Raw genomic sequence first — 17,336 nt, forward strand, 5'->3', positions numbered from 1 at the left:
AGCGGACGTAGTGGCGAAGATGTGGTAGCATAGATGGTGGAGGTGGCGTGGTTGCAATGTGGTTGGCGCTGTGATGGGGATGGCGTGGTTGTTGAAATGTTGTGTGTTTGAAATGAAAGATAGAAAAAGAAAAATGCCGAACTCAAAGCGTCGCAACCCGGATGGATCACATAAATACCCTCTAGACAACGGGTTTGGGCGAAATACACATGTACCTATGAAGATATCTCACCTGAGGGTCCTTTATGGTGTAATGCGAATTTCCACAGCCGTAACAAAATATATATATATATATATATATATATATATATATATATATATATATATATATATATGTATATATATATATAGATATATAGTGAATATACTGGTTCTGGCTCACTTTTCCCCATGTAAATGAATGGGGGATTTTCAGCGATTCATATTTTTTTCCCCTAAAAATAAACAGCGATCCTTTCACAGCGGGGGAGCGGTCAGCTCGGCTCAGAGATCGTTTTATTGCTCGTTTACAAGATGCGAAAATGGTTTCAGCGGTTTTACGGCTGAAGGTTGAAGCCATTACATTCGACTCGGCGGTCAGCACGGCTACAGCGGTCGAGCAGACTCGCGGGGATGTTTGAGCCATCACCGGCCACGCGGGGTCGCGAGCACCCCGGGACGCGCGCACGACCTTCGATGCGGGTCGGACGTCGCCGCGCGGCCGCGCGTGTGGAGAGGTGACCCCGCGGACATGCTTGGGATGTGGAGGTCGACACCTGCGCCGTGCGTGCCCGTATAAAGGCAACGTGTGTTTGAATTGTCACAAGGTGGGTCATTTGGCGCGTGTGTGCCGTGGGGCGTCGGCCACCGTTAAAGTCGTGGACGGCGATGTGCGAGGCGACTCGGGGCGGAACCAGCGGCCGTTGTTGAGCCTGTTTTCAATTGGCCCGGCGACGGCGCGCCCGATGACGGTGGAAGTCGAAGTGAACGAAACGCCGATCACGTTCCAGGTCGATACGGGAGCAGCGGTGTCGCTCATTGGCGAACAGACCGCGCGTAGACTCGACGGCTTGAGGCTTATCAGGTCAAACCTCGCGCTGTTCACGTACACTCGCGAGAAGATAACGCCAGTCGGGATGGCAGACGTGTCTGTGCGGTACCAAGGCCAGGTCGCCACGCTTCGGGTGAACGTCGTACGGGGGAGGGGGCCGTCTCTCCTCGGCCGAGATTGGATGACCCGCATCAGGCTAGACTGGGCCGCAGTTAACCTTGTGCAACCCGTGCCGAGCCAGTGGGAGGATCAGTTGGAGAAGATTCTTCAAAGACATCAAGGGTTGTTTAGCGACGACCTTGGAAAACTCAAGGGCATGGAGGCGAAACTCTTCTTGAAGGAGGGGGTGGTTCCTCGGTTTTGTAAACCGCGTCCGGTGCCGTATGCCCTGCGGGACAAGGTCAAGGGTGAACTGGATAGGCTGGAGGCCTGTGGAGTGATCGAACGGGTGTCGTGCTCAGATTGGGCCACCCCGGTTGTCACGGTGCTGAAACGGAATGGAGACGTCCGATTGTGCGGGGACTTCAAATCCACGGTTAACCCGGGGCTCAGCGTGGAGCAATATCCACTGCCGTCAATCGATGAGATATATGCGCGATTGGCGGGGAGTCAATACTTCACGAAGCTCGACCTGCGTGATGCATATTTTCACCTGCCGATGGATCCCGGGAGTAGCGAGCTTTTAACAATCAACACGTGTCAAGGACTCTATCGATATACCCGACTCTGTTTTGGGATTGCTTCGGCCCCAGCTTTGTGGCAGAAAGCTATGGATGAGGTTTGCATTGGCCTGCCCGCTCAGACCTACCTGGACGATGTGCTCATTGCGGGGAAAACGGCGGACGAGCATCTTGCGAACATTGCCCGAGTGCTGACAAAGCTAGAAGCGTGCGGCCTGCGCTAAAACAGGGACAAGTCCGCGTTCTTCAAGCAGCGCTTGGAATACCTCGGGCACATCATCACGCCGGAGGGGCTGTTGGAAGGTCCTCGGAAGGTGGAGGCGATTCAGCGCATGCCACCCCCTCGCGACACGACGCAGCTGCGCTCGTTCATTGGCATGGCCCAGTATTACCAAAGGTTCGTGCACGGGCTCAGCTCACAACTTGCGCCGTTAACGCGGTTGCTCAAGAAGGACGAGCGCTGGGCTTGGGGGCCTGCACACCAGGCGTTGTTCGACCGCGTCAAGTGGCTGCTCACAGAGGATACGGTCCTCGTGCACTACGAGCCTGCGCGTCCGCTCCTATTGGCATGCGACAGCTCTGCATATGGCATCGGGGCAGTGCTCTCCCACAGGATGGACGATGGTTCCGAGCGGCCTGTTTGTTTTGCATCCCGGACCCTGTCCACAGCAGAGCGCGGATATGCCCAGATTGAGCGTGAGGCTCTCAGCCTCGTCTGGGGTGTGCGGAGGTTTCATCAATATCTGCTGGGGCGGCATTTCACTTTACAGACGGATCACAAACCGCTTCAATTCATCCTGAGACCCGAACGCGGGGTGCCGGTGGTAGCAGCCGCGCGAATACAGCGGTGGTGTCTGTTTCTGGGTGCTTACGATTATGATATTCAGTTCCGAAGCACCGAGAAGCATGCTAACTGCGACGGGCTCTCACGCTTACCGTGTGCGGAGGGCCCAGCTGCGTCTGAGTTGGGCGACCGGGTCGATGTGTTCGCGCTGGACCAGGTCCAAAGCGGGCCGGTCACGGCCAGGCAGGTCGCGGTGGAATCGGCTCGTGATCCGGTGCTTGCCCGTGTCGTCCAGGCGATTTCTACGGGGAATTGGAGCGATCTGCCTTCGACACCGGCATTTCAACCTTTCACGTCACTCGCAGCGGAGCTGTCGTTGGTCCAACAGTGCGTAATATGGGAAATGAGGACCGTGATTCCACCGAGGTTCAGGCAGCGGTGTTTGGAAGAACTGCATGTAAATAATACCTTATTTAATATAACTGATAAAAATGGCAAGTTTAGTTATAATCCCGGAAGTGGATACAAAACGATAAGTCTCACCCGGAGCATATGAGATTTCTCAAATATCTTCCGAAATTGCTCGTCTTATGAAAGAACAGGGTGATGAACCAAAAAATATTGTTATAAACATTCAAAAACATACTTCAAAATCAACGATTAAAGTTAAAAATAACTACAAGGTTGATTTCACAATTGATAATTCATTTAGAGAGTTATTGGGTTTCTCCTCAAAAAAGATTGAAACTAATGGGATGTTTTACAGTGATAATGTCATTCAAATATCCTCAGGAATAATTTCGGTGTTAATTCACTGTGATTTGATTGATGGTGCTTATAATGATGGAAAAAAAAACAAATACAATATTTTCATTCAGCGCATACTAAACCTCAATTGGTTATAAATTCAATATGGAACCCAAAAATTTGGTTTATCTCCTTGTGTCAGGAAAAACCATACACAGAGTAAATTTTAGGATAACCGACCAAGATAATCGTATGATTTCTTTTAATGGAGAAGTTATATCCATCAGAATTCACCTACGTGAAGTTTTCCAATAAATAAATGCGATGGTTATTGTGAGGAAACACGAGTTGGGAAAATATAAAATAATTACAGGGGATGGGATGTTCCTTTCCCCATACTACAAGGGTGAAGGTATGTATCTTGGTAGAGGATACTATAAACCTAAGAGACAAAGGGGTGTTGGACATCAATTTAGAGGAGATGGGATAATTGATACTCTCATGGGTATTGGTTCAACTATTCTTAAACATAAAGATCTAATTGGTTCAACTGCTTCTGCTGTGGGAAATGTAGCAGATGCTGTAAAGAGCATAAAAGATGCCCAAAAGGAATCTCATAAATTACAAGCAATAAAAGAAATTAAGAAAGGCAAAACTCAGTTGTCCCCCCAAGAACGACAGAAAATAATTCGAATACTTGGATCAGGGTTTCAAAAGTTTTAACATCTTTTTTCCTAAATAAATACAAGTATGGAAGCAATTGATAGTATCTATGATTTGGATGATACTATTATTATCTCAAACTCCACTAAAAAAGAAGATTACTTCAAGGTAAATGCAATAACTGGAACAGACTGGAATACGAATGGTACAAAAAGTTTTGAAATAAATAATCAACAAACCTATTTGAATCTATCCGAAAGTTTCTTGTTGTGTAAATTTAAATTCACTAAGGCTGCGACTAACACATATGCTACACTTGGAAATGATTTCTTCTGGAAAATGTTTGATAGTGTGCGTTTGTATATTGGAACACAAGAAGTTGAAGCGGTTGATTATGTCTCTGCTGTATCTGAAATGATGAAATTTACACTCGATACATTCAGTGATAGAATGGGAAAGGGGTCTGTCGAAGGTTTTATTCCTGATATGTCAACGGGAACAAACACAGACCCTGGATATACTCAAAGGAAAGGAGCGTATCATGATGATACAAAAGCAGAAAATAGTTTTACTGTGGCAGTTCCTCTTAAAGGTATATTTGGATTTTGTGATCATGATAAAGTTCTGTATGGTCTTAAAATTAGATTTCAACTACAAAGGAATGATAATGAAAATAGATTGCTTTTTGGTGTTGGTAATGCTTTTGGTGATCAGAATAAATTTGTAATTGAGGAAATGAGTTGGTATATCAGTGAATATACTCCTAATCTTAAAACAGAAGAGATGTTGAATGGAAGACTTATCTCAAAGAAACCACTCAGTGTATCATACCTCAAAAGAAGATGTCAACACGTTAAACTCAACCAAATCACTTACATGTGGAATTTGGGTGTTCTGGAAGGAAAGCCACGATATCTGTGGATCATTTTTAAAAAGCCAGATGGTGATACTGCGACTGATAAGAATAATGCATTGAGTGATAATGCTAAGGTGAAACAACTTCGCGTTTCTCCAGATGGAACATTTTATCCACGAGATCGATTGGAAATTAATTGGGAAAAAAATGATTTTGCTGAAGCATACAAGTCTTATCAAAAGGTGTGTGAAAGTAATGGAAATAAAGAACCTATTTTGGATATGACAGCATTTAAAAGTTTGTATACAATCTATGCGTTTGACCTGAGCGCTCAAAAGGAAACTATAAAGTCTAATCGAGTGGATACTTCCCTATACATTGAAAGAGGAGAGAGTGAAGAAGTTGATACATATTGTTTGCTTTTGGAAGAAACAGAATTGCAGATTAATACAGATAATGGTGTGATGATTAGTCTCACCTATTTTTTTGTTAAATAAATGAGTGGTAAAGTACCAACTGGGGTATATGTTAATCAAATCAATCTTCATAAACTATCATCTTGTGTTCAAAATCAAAAGCCTTGTACGATTAACGTTAATACAATTCAGAGAAAAGGAGCAGTAAGAATTGATGTTTTGCTCACAAGAGAACAGGTTAAAATCTTGAATGATACTGGCTCACTTAAAATTAAAATGACAAAACCAATGTTGAAAAAATATTCAATAAGAGAGACGAGTGGAGGATTTCTCCCATTTCTAATTCCTTTATTTGCTGGTTTAAGTGCGGTTGGAGCATTGACGGGTGGTATTTCAACAGCGGTGAAAACTGCCAACGAAAGGAAGGCTCAACTCCAGGCTCAAAAAGAATTGGAAAGACATAACAAAGAGTTGGAGAAACAAATTAGTGGAAGTGGTGTAATTGTAGATTTTGCTGAAAAACTTGAAGGTCTGCCTGATAAAGCAAGATTGTTAGTTGGAGATATGCTTTCTTCTATAGCACAAGCAGGTGTAAAATTAACGAAAAGAGGTAATGGATTATATCTTTCTCATAAATAAATGAGCATTGATGAGTGGTTTAAAGAATACAACATCAAATTTACAACTTGTCAAATATTGTAAGAAATTAAAAATTCATCATGTGGTTATTTGTATGAGAGATGAATTAACAAATGTGCCGAAACATACAAAGAATATTATTATGAACTTAGAAGATAATAATGGGAATGGTTCTCATTGGGTTTGTATTTTTAATAGTCAAGACAAATATTATTTTGATAGTTTTGGTCTTCCACCACCTGTTGAAGTCATAAAATTCTTACAGAATGGTGTTTATCAAACATTTCAAGTCCAAGAATTAAATTCCAAGTGTTGTGGTCAATTCTGTCAATATGTGTTATTTCAACTCAACAAAAATAAAAAAATTAATGATATTATTTTTAATCTAATATGAATGACTTATGTTGGTAAAGATGGTTCTATCTTTGGTGTATCTCAAGAACTGGATATTGATTTATCAAATTATTTCACAAAGGCACAGGCTGAACGACATAAATATAATATAACCAAAAATATTAACATGAAAAATGCTTATAAATTAAAAAATTATCCAAGCCTGACTGACGCGAATGACTTGGTGAGATTAAGCGATTTATCACAATATATATCTTTAATTAAAACGGCCGTGTATTCCAAAGATACAGAAGTGTTGATATTATCTCCAGGTCATACAGAATTCACAGTTCGAATTAAAATAAGTTTTTATAAAGAAGGGCGTATCGTTTGTATGAGAATAGAACAATGGGGGTATGATATGAATGATTTAGGGTATAATTGGTCATTTAAAATTAACCTCGAAGACCTGGAACAATTAAATCGGTCTCGTAAGGAAGAATATTATCCACTTGGTATCGAGAATGAGTTTTGTGGGGCCACGATTAGTAAACAACAAATAAAAGAATTCAATAAGGGTAAATATAATAATGGTTTTGCCCTTGTTTATCTCATGAAAACAGAAAAAACAGGATTATATATAATAAGTAAGGAAATACAAAATGATTTAACTATGGGAAGATGGGGAGGTGTTTCGTGCCATAATATTATTCTAACATATATTTCTAATACATAAATGACAGCAAGAAGGCTTCAAGAAAATTATCATTTCTGTGTCCAAGCATACCTTCAAGAAAAGGGTATTCGGTATTTTAATAAATATGTTCTACAACATAAGAATGAGGTGTTTTCAATAAAAGATTGGCATTATGCTGATGTTGATAAACCGACAACTTTAGATTTAATTAGAATGTTAAATAATGAAAAAATTATAAAGTTAAGAAAAGGTAAGGCTCTTTTACAAATTCAAAAGAAATTTTATTGGTTTCCTGTTGTAAAAAAAATTATTTTGGATACAGGAATAACAAGAAATCCTGATGAATATATGTATGATATTCTATGGGGTGTAAGCGATTCAAGGATAATAAGGGATGAGGAAGGAGTTGAAGAAGAGAGGGAAGAGGAGGAAAAGGAGAAGAGAGAGAAGGAGGACAGTGATAAGAAAGAGAAGGAGGAAAAGGAGGAGAGGGAGAAGAAAGAGAAGGAGGAGAGGGAGAAGGAGGAGAGGGAGAAGAAAGAGAAGGAGAGGGAGGAAAGAGCGAGACAAAATAAATATCAAAATATGGAAACCAGTGAGATTAAAAAAAGATTGGTGGTATTACAGAAAATAACTCAACCCACCGAGGAGGAAAACAAAGAATTGACAAGTCTATTTGAAATATTTTCTGCAAGACGATTGACATCGACAAGATATTCATTTTAATTCAAGTTTTTCATTTTTATTTTTTTTCTTAAATAAATGGAGGAGAGAGTGAAGGCATTTCTAAGGATTCTTTATGTTTTAAAAATTAAGATTCAAATGTGCATGTTGGAAACTAAAAAGGTTTTTGCACTCTGCAGGAATTTTTCACATAAATAAATGAGTTATTGTCTCAAATGTAAAAAGAAAACTAATACTAAAAATATTTCATATATTAAAAGTAAAAATAACAGGGTTATACAAAAAAGTATATGTTCGGTGTGTGGTTCAAAAAAAAATCAATTTATCTCCAAACACAAACTCGGAGGAGATATACAAAAGTTTTTATCAGGAAGTAAATTTACAACTACTGGAATACCAGGGGAATTACATCTACCAGGGTATTCTTTCTGTGGTCTAGGCACAAACTTGGATAAAAGATTAGATGAGACGGACAATCCTAAATCATGGAGTAAACCCATCAATAGAGTTGATGAAGTGTGCATGAGACACGATATTGATTATGGGAATACCACAACTTTGGAAGAAAAGCATGAAGCCGATCGAGAAATGTTGTATAATTTGTCTCTGATACAAAATCCAACGTTGAGAGAAAAAGTTGATCGGTTCATTGTGAAGAAGATGATCAGTGCTAAATTGAAACTTGGACTTGGAAATTCAAAAAACTTATTGGCTCTAATGATGTCATTAAGACTGAAGAGCAATTAGCTGATGAATTACATAAACCAATATTCACAAAGTTTCAGAGAAGGAAAGTTTATTCCAAGGAAGTAGATCATATCTGGTCTGCTGATTTGATTGAACTCAATAATGATAAGGGGTACAAGTATGCTTTAACCGTTATTGATTTGAGGAGTGGATACGCATGGGTTGTGCAATTAAAAAACAAAACAGGTAATACTCTTATGTTAGCCTTTCAACAGATATTTAATAAAAGTAAGAGAAAACCTAAAAAATTGTGGACTGATGAGGGTAGAGAGTTTTATAACAAGACATTTATGAATTTTCTAAAAAATAACAGTATTACATTATACAGGACCTTTAATGAAGGGAAGGCAGTTGTTGTTGAACGTTTTAATCGTACCTTAAAAGAGAGATTATAGAAAAAAATCACACAACTCAGTTCACAACAATGGTCATCTTTTATTCAGGATATTGTTTGATAAGTATAATGACACGATTCACACATCAACAAATATGAAACCATCAGAAACATTTACAAAATTAAAATATGAAAAAGAGATTAATGTCAGAAAACCTAAGTTCAAAGTTGGTGATATCGTAAGAATATATAGGTGGAAATCTCATTTTGAAAAGGGTTATATTAAACGATGGACGAACGAACTTTTTTAAATTGTTGATGTCATCGATACGGTTCCTTGGACTTATAAGATATATGATTTGGAAGGGGAAGAGCTTTTAGGTTCATTTTATTCACCGGAATTACAAAAGACAAAGATAAATTGAAATTTTTTGACTCCGCCCCTTTTTGACTCTGCCCACACAAAACCCACCCACATAAACCCCACCCCACACAAGCTCCACACAAACCCCACCCCACACAAACCCCACCACACACAAACCCCACACAAGCTCCACCCATATTCATCATATTCACATAATTAGTGATTAGTTCATTAGTTCCCCACACACAACATGTTTATTTAATTAAAAAATTATCCACCCATCCACCCATCCACACAAGCTCCACTCATCCACCCATCCATTTATCCACACAAACCTCATCCACATTCACCTCTCCCACATAAGCCCCGCCGAAGCCCCGCCCACATAAACCCTGCCCACATAAACCCTGCCCACATAAACCCCTCCCACACAAGCTCCACCCACATAAACCCTGCCCACACAAACCCCACCGTAGCCCACCCACAAAAACCCCACCGAAGCCTCGCCCACACAAGCCCCACCCACATAAACCCCACCCACACAAGCCCCACCCACACAAGCCCCGCCCACATAAGCCCCACCCCCCTCATTCCCCCTGTGCGCCCCCCCCCTTGGCCCACCACCTCCCTCATCCCACCCCCACCCTTCCCCACACACACACATGGGGAGGGAAGGGGTGGGATGAGGGGGTGATGGGTCGTTGGGGGAGCGCACCTACCCCCCCCCCCCCCCCCCCCCCCTCTCCTTCATGTCTTGATCCTTTTTTTTGAAATTCAAAATCAAGTAATTGTAAACAAAACAAATATAATTAATCAAAATTGAAAATATTAAATATTCATTTGCGAGAATGTATAATCTTTCCCAGCAATCTTCTTCAGATGTCTTGTGATTTCGAAGCTCAGACACCATATTCTGTTTTGAAACAAAAAGTGGATAATAATTAAGTTTTATAAAAATAATTACATGGTAATATGAGTAAGCCTGGTGTTGGTTCTAAGTTCAAGCCTCGTTGACCACTGAATTAACACACCAGGAGGCCGACTCAGCCTGTCATCCTTCCAAGGCCAATAAAATGAATTCCAGTGTACTGGTAAAACCGCGTCCAAACTAATGATGCAACCAACATAAGGCGACATTCCAAAGAGAGAGTGATATTAATAAACAAATAACTAAATAATAATTCAGAAACATTTACCTCCAGAAAATCATGTGTTGTACCAGATTGCTTCAACAGCTTATGTTGTGTGATCGAGCTGAAAAAAAAAAATAATGAGTCAAGGGTATAGATGGAGAGACAGACAGACAGAGAGATATACAAAGAGACAGACAGGGAGAGATAGAGAGAGACAAACAGACAGGGAAAGAGACACACACTCACGCACACGCACACGCGCACACACACATACATATATATATATATATATATATATATATATATATATATATATATATATATATTTATAGATATATTTATTTATATATATATATTTATTTATATTTATTTATTTATATATATATATTTATATATATATATATATATATTTATATATATATATATTTATATATATATTTATTTATATATATATATATATATATATATATATATATATATATATATTTATATATATATATATATTTATATATATATATATATATTTATATATATATATATATACACACACATACACATACACACACATACATACACACACACACACACACACACACACACACACACACACACACACACACACACACACACACACACACACGTGTGTCTCACCATTGGTTTAATTCATTCGAGATCAGAGGCCGTGATAAGACTTCGTACCAGTCATTATAAATGTTTTTCAATTCTCTTCTAAAATCATTGACCTCTTCAATAAGAGCATTCATTTGATGCACCTCATCGTGATATGTAAACTCCACTTCTTCCAAGGACCTGCCAGGAAAAAATATATATTTTCGCATTATCACGATTTAATTTATAATCAATTGCTTCATCGTTCAAAGAGGAAACCATACACAAACTTACCAACTTTGTAGTGAGCTGTTATCTTCATCGGAAGAGAGTGAGTCCATGTCTCAGTTTTTTTTTTACCATTGGTACAAGATGGCAAAAAGTTCAGAGGCCATGATAAGACGTCGTGTCAGTCATTAAAAATGTTTTTCAATTCTCTTCTAAGATGATTGACCTCTTCAATAAGAGTATTAATTTCATGCACCTCGTCGTGATATGTAAACTGCTCTTCTTCCAAGGACCTGCCAAGAAAAAAAAATATATCAGAATTATCACGATTTAATTTATAATCAATTGCTTCATTGTTCAAAGAGGAACCTATACACAGGCTTACCAACTTTGTGTTGAGCTGTTTTGTTCGCGGAAGAAAGATCGCTCATGTCTCAGTTGTAAAAATGAAAATCCCGTCTGGCAGAAACTTTGTCTGGTGAATCACTTTTCAGGCAACGATGAGGAGATTGCTTAATCATTGGGTGTGGCCACAGGAAATGACGCTTCGGGCGAGACAGCTTGGAAAATAACTGGGCGATATATTCTCAAATTGTTTGAATCATTTTTAAAACATACTTAAAATACCCTAAAATGGTTTTGATTAAACATGTTTAAAAGCCTGTTCGTGTTCTGAGATAAAATAGAAACACGAGGCCTTGTCTCGCAGAATAGTTCCTATTTTTTCACAGCATGACTGTCCAAAAACACTTCCTCATTTTCACAGCACGACCGTGTCAAAAAAAAACACTTCCTCATTTTCATGGCACGAACTGAAAACATTTGAAACAAAACTTTTTTTCTGGCATGGTTTATGCACAAAAATGATTTGCAACTCGGGCGGTGGCCAGATGAGATCATTAAGAGAAGTTTATCATTTCGTAATGGCACAAAAGGGGTATCTTAAAAAATATAAAGATTAAAATTTTTTGTTTTTCAATATTTTAAATGGGGATTATTGTGCAAAGAAAATTAAACTATTGAAAAAATTTGAGAATGAACAAATCTTTGTAGGTTCAATAAGTGAGCTAAACAATATGCATCGGTTATTTGATAAAGAGTGTCCCGAGGCTTAGACGTTTCAGATATTTGATTAGAATCACCTTTAACAAATCTTTATCTTATTGCATGGATTATTTGAAAAAAAAAAAGTGTCCCCAGGTTAAAAGGGGAGACAAATAAATATACCTTGGGATAAAGAGGGGGTTTATTTTTAGGGAAAAAAAAATATGAATCGCTGAAAATCCCCCATTCATTTACATGGGGAAAAGTGAGCCAGAACCAGTATATTCACCCTACATATATATATATATATATATATATATATATATATATATATATATATATATATATATATATATATATATATATATATATATATAGTTTTTGGCCCTATCTCTCAATGGTGAAGAATTATTTTTGTAATTCTCAAGTCTGGATCTTCACTCAAATCAAATGAATTCATCCGAATCCGGCCATAACTTTTTGAGACAACCTGCTCACAGACAAATGGGAGAAAGCGTAACCTTCATCCACCTTTGGTGGTGGAGGTAACAATTGCTGCACTGTTTGAATGAACAAGATTGCCTCGAACCAACACATTTCCCCACTCAATATATTGGAGAACACTGCTGCAGTCAGAATTTTCACAAAGAATGTTTACAAATAACTTGCTTGCAACTAACTGACATAACTTACCTTCCCCTTCTATTTTTTTATTTATTTATTTATTTATTTCTTTATTTTCTTCCTTGTTTTGATTGAGTTTTACTGTTTGTAACAACACTGAAACAATTATACCTTTTGTCTATGCAAGTGAGAGCAAACCCAGCTGATTTTGATGAGAACCAACCCTCTGAAGATTGCATAATCTCGTGTGTGTGTGTGTGTGTGTGTGTGTGTGTGTGTGTGTGTGTGCGTGTGTGTGTGTGTGCGTGTGTGTGTGTGTGTGTGTGTGTGTGTGTGTGTGTGTGTGTGTGTGTGTGTGTGTGTGTGTGTGTGTGTGTGTGTGTGTGTGTGTTTTGCAGCATCAGAGGCCAGAAGAAGCAGGAAAATTGCACGCCCAACACGCCTGCAGCAGGTTGGGAATCTAACAGAAGCACAGCCTGATGAAGAATCTCCCAACGATGATAAAACGTTTACTCTACCTGAACCTGGCCAAGTCATTGTCCGTCGGCATGCTGCCCAGCCGAACAGCCCAAATGCATCTCCAACGTTGCACCGCCGGGTGAAGCCCTGTGGACCATGGACACATAATTACTGCTGTCGTTGCCCGTGGTGCAGTGACCCAATGTACCTTTGGGTTGCTGTTGAGTGGGCATGTGTACAAAGTTGTTTGGAGGAAGCAGATGGTAGAAAAACTCGTTTGCACATTTTACTCAAGGCACACGCATTAGTTGAAAAGCTGGTACACTTTATTCACTCAAAGTTGGAGGTAATGTTGGGAGCTCTACCTCAACATGTGTGCAACGGAAGCCAATCAGAGAAGCCAGAAACATGTTGGGCACTGAAGGCGAAAGTGCTGTACACTCTGTCCTGTACCGAGTTGACTCTCCGATCATTTTGCCACCTTCAAGAACATGCCGAAATGGCGACAAAGTTACTGAGTCTTGGTGTTCATGATAATTTAGGACTTGGCAGTAATTTATTGCTGCTTCGTGCCTTGAGTCTACTTGTGAGACTTTCTGCAAGGCATGACTGCAGTCTTGTGGAGCTGTTCTCCCAATTCTGGGGGATTGGATTCATGGTAGAGCCACTTATTGAACCACAAGATTTTGTATCAGATATACAGAAGTCTGAAGAAACTCAGACTGTAAAGCTTTCAGCACAGCGGCCCTCAAGAACCAATAAGAAGCCCCTGCAGAAGTCTGTTCGTGCCAATAGTGGCAACACACCAAATGAGCCACTGTTGCATCGTTTCGCACAGAGATCTTTGTCGGACTTTAAAACGCCGTCTCGAGATACCCGCTCCACGGCAAAGAAAGGCATCTCGATATTCATCGATGAGCCTGAAAGAAAACTGCCACACATGAAACCTCTGCCAAAGAGAAAACCACAATCAATACTCCAAACAGTAGTATTCAGCGATTCTGAGGATGAAGAGGAACCAGAGTTGTTCCGGGGCTCAGGAAGGGACCCCTCTGCATATGGAAACAAGGAAAAAGCCAAGAACAAAAAGCTGAATGGAGAATTTGAGCAAGAGGTTGCTGGAAGTTCTGGAATTAAAAGGACAAAGAAGAAAGTTGTGCCTCCAAAAAACAGGCAATGTGCCACAGTGGAAGGAAACTCTGCACGTTTGAGCCAAAAAGCAGCAAGAGCTCCGTCCGATATGTCTACACATCTAAAGCTGAATTTGACTCCAGCGGTGTGGGATGATGAACAAAATGAACAGAATTTGATGCTTGGAGGACCTTGCACAAGGCCAATTGGGGCTTCTCATCGCTGTGAGTAGCAATCAAACACACAGCTCAAAGGATTGGATTTTTGATCCTGTCCTTTTATGAAAGCTTGGTTCTTTCGGATATTCATTCTTGGAGTTGGCAAGCGCATGTTTTTTATTTTATTTTATTGCTACAATGGAAAACTTGTCCATGTAAAGACTAGTCTGCCTGTGTTGGCTGAAAAATAAGGACAGTTCATTTAAATTAATTCAACCAAATCCTCAGGTGGAATGAACTCATTAAATTTGTCCCACTCCTAAATTTGTCCTCCACTTGCACATTTTGAGGCAGATAAATGTTCGGATAGAAACTCGTACAACCAAGGCAGACAATCCGAACAACAAGCACCCATTCTTGTCGGACTTGTATTTCTGTGGAATGTTAATGGCCATTAGAAGGTGAAGCAAGGTTTGTAGTGTCAGAACTATCCCCCTTTATTTCCTTATTTGTTTATTTTTTCTTTACGCCTCTGCTGAAGAAGTCACCAGAGGCATTATTTTTGGGTTGTACGTACATATGTCTGTCTGTGCTAATTTTCTGTTTTCTCTGCAACTGCTTATCTGATTGACACAGAACTTTCACCACAGATGTGATGACTCATGCAGAATGTTTTAACGATAATTATGATGTCATGGGTCATACTGTGTGACAACCATGTTGGAAAAAGGAAAAGCTTTGGACCTCTAGCTCCAAAACTGTAACATGGAAAATTAAAATTAAGCTTGGCATATGTCAAGTACTCCCCATGCGAAATAAGTGGGGTTTTTTTTGCTTTTTTTTATATACATTGTCAAGGCTCGTATGAGAACTAACACACAACGCACAGCAAGGGGGTGTGAGGCAAGAGGGGTGGGAGAGGGAAGGATAAAACGGTGGGGAACAGAAACATGAGATCTGTGGAAGGAAGATGGATGGGGCGGGGAACACGGGCTATAAAAGATGTTTTTTACAGGGACTTTCAGGAAGGAAAACAAGGAATTTGAAGGAAGTGGGTTTGGGGTGGATTAACGGGGGTAGAAAATATTGAGAATTTGGATGGGGGATGATAAGAGGTGGTGGTGAACAGCAGTTTTGAAGGCCTGCAGGGAAGAATGGGATTGAAGTGTGTGAGAGTTTATTCCAAAGGCAGGAAAAAAAGAGGAATGAAAGAGTGAAGGTGAGCAACGATTCGTGATTTTGGTAGTTTTACCAGAAGGGTGTTGACTGTGGACCTTGAGCGCCCTGCGGAAATGTGGGAACATATCGCAGACAGAGCATGGGCAGTTGGGGGGGGGGTGAGACCGGAGAGTAGACGGTAGAAGACAGAAAGACTTCCGACCTGCCTGCGGTGAGAGACCCAAAGAGTCGGCCTCGTCGCGGGAGATACCAATGATCTTAAATACCTTGGTTTCCACAGCGTGAAGCCAAGAAAGGTGAGAGGCAGGAGCACCAGCCTGAGGGGAGAGGAGTACTCCATCTGGCTGCGGATGAAAGCTTTGTATGTGGTCAGGTGGGCCGAGGAAGGACTTTGCATGACGAAGGATTCCCAGTCGGCGACTGGCTTTGGAGGCCAGGTTGGAAATGTGGCTTTCCCAGCAAAGATCAGAGCAGATAGTGAGACCCAGAAGCTTGAATGAAAGGACTTCTTCCAGAGGATTGTTGAGAAAGTAGATGGGGTGGGGGGGGGGGGATTGCAAACTGTCCTTTCGGAGAGTTTGAGACTTGTAAGGATTGAAAGACTTGTTCCACGTGTTGGACCAGTTTGTGATTTTATCCAAATCAGCAGAGAGCGAAGAAATTGTTGCTTGCAGGTCTGGGGGATGATAGATGGAACGATAGAGGGTGGAGTCATCAGCAAAGAGATAGAGGATTTTCTCGTTAGAGAGATCATTAATGAAAACCAGAAAAAGACCAGGGCCCAGAACGCTGCCTTGAGGAACTCGAGCTTGGACAGGAAGATGGGATGAGAGAACTCCATTGAGGGCCACACGTTGGCTGCGACAGGAGACGAAGTCTGCGAGCCATGAGTGGAGATGGCCTTGGATACCATTGGAAGTGAGTTTGGTGATCAGAGCAGGGTGACAGACCGTGTCAAAAGCATGCGATATGTCTTGGGATATGGCTCTGATGTCATTTCTGGCATTGAGTACCTCCATCCATTGTTTGGAAAGAAGAAGCGACATATCCAGGGTCAAGTGACCTTGTCTGAAACCAAATTGATGATCAGAAATCAAGCCATTGTTGAAGAGGAAGGATTTAATGTCTGAAGCGATGATGGAATCCATAACCCTGCTGATGATTGGGAGAAGGCTAATTGGTCTGTCGTTGCAGGGATCTGTTTTTTGCACCTTTTTGATGCAGTGCAGAAAGGTTTGCTGATTTCCAAACAGATGGCAGATGACCTTGAGCAAATGAGAGGGTGAATAGAACAGGGAGAGGGTGAGCAAGAGCAGAGGAGCAGGTTTTTAGGACACGTGAGCTGATGCCATTTGGACCGGTTGCAGAATCTGAGTAGAGGTTTGACAGCAAGCTCTCCACTTTGTCAGAGGAAAAGGACACAGAGTCCAGGGACAGTTGGGTGCGACTGGGTAAGGTGGGTGCAGAAAGCGATGGGTTTGGGACACAAGATTTAGATGTAAACACCGAGTTTAGGCATTCAGCCTTTTCATGTGCGGTATCAGCAGTGTGGCCATTTGAGGTCAGGGAGGGGATGGAGGGAGACATGCACCAGCAACAGATTTGATAAGACACCACCAGGATTTGGAGGAGGGAGAGAGGTTTGAGAGTTCAGACTTGAGATTCGAAAGATGGTGTTTTCTGGCTTTCCTGAGGGTAGACACTCTTGTTCCGAGCTTGATGGAAGGAACTGAGATTACCCTCAGTTGGGTTTGCTTTCCATGAGGCAAAGGCAAGTTGTTTCAGGACAACTGCCTC

The 17,336-nt window shown here is 40.8% G+C and overlaps 1 protein-coding gene and 1 long non-coding RNA gene across 3 annotated transcripts in view; both read left to right on the forward strand.

Annotated features, from left to right (window-relative positions):
- The window catches only part of LOC147031502 (uncharacterized), a 566,858-nt gene that overhangs the window by 131,915 nt on the left and 417,607 nt on the right, over positions 1–17,336 (forward strand). The window lies entirely within an intron of this gene.
- ESPL1 (extra spindle pole bodies like 1, separase) overlaps positions 1–17,336 on the forward strand; it is a 180,285-nt gene that overhangs the window by 104,802 nt on the left and 58,147 nt on the right. For both annotated transcript variants that reach the window (XM_085864220.1, XM_085864211.1), the window contains exon 17: positions 13,011–14,426. In XM_085864220.1, the coding sequence (XP_085720346.1) occupies positions 13,011–14,426 (1,416 nt within the window). The remainder of the gene's footprint in view (positions 1–13,010; positions 14,427–17,336) is intronic.

The sequence above is a fragment of the Eptatretus burgeri genome, chromosome 2 (assembly GCF_056783735.1).
Source record: "Eptatretus burgeri isolate ZD-2024b chromosome 2, Ebu_testis_v1, whole genome shotgun sequence".
NCBI classification, from domain to species: Eukaryota; Metazoa; Chordata; class Myxini; order Myxiniformes; family Myxinidae; genus Eptatretus; species Eptatretus burgeri.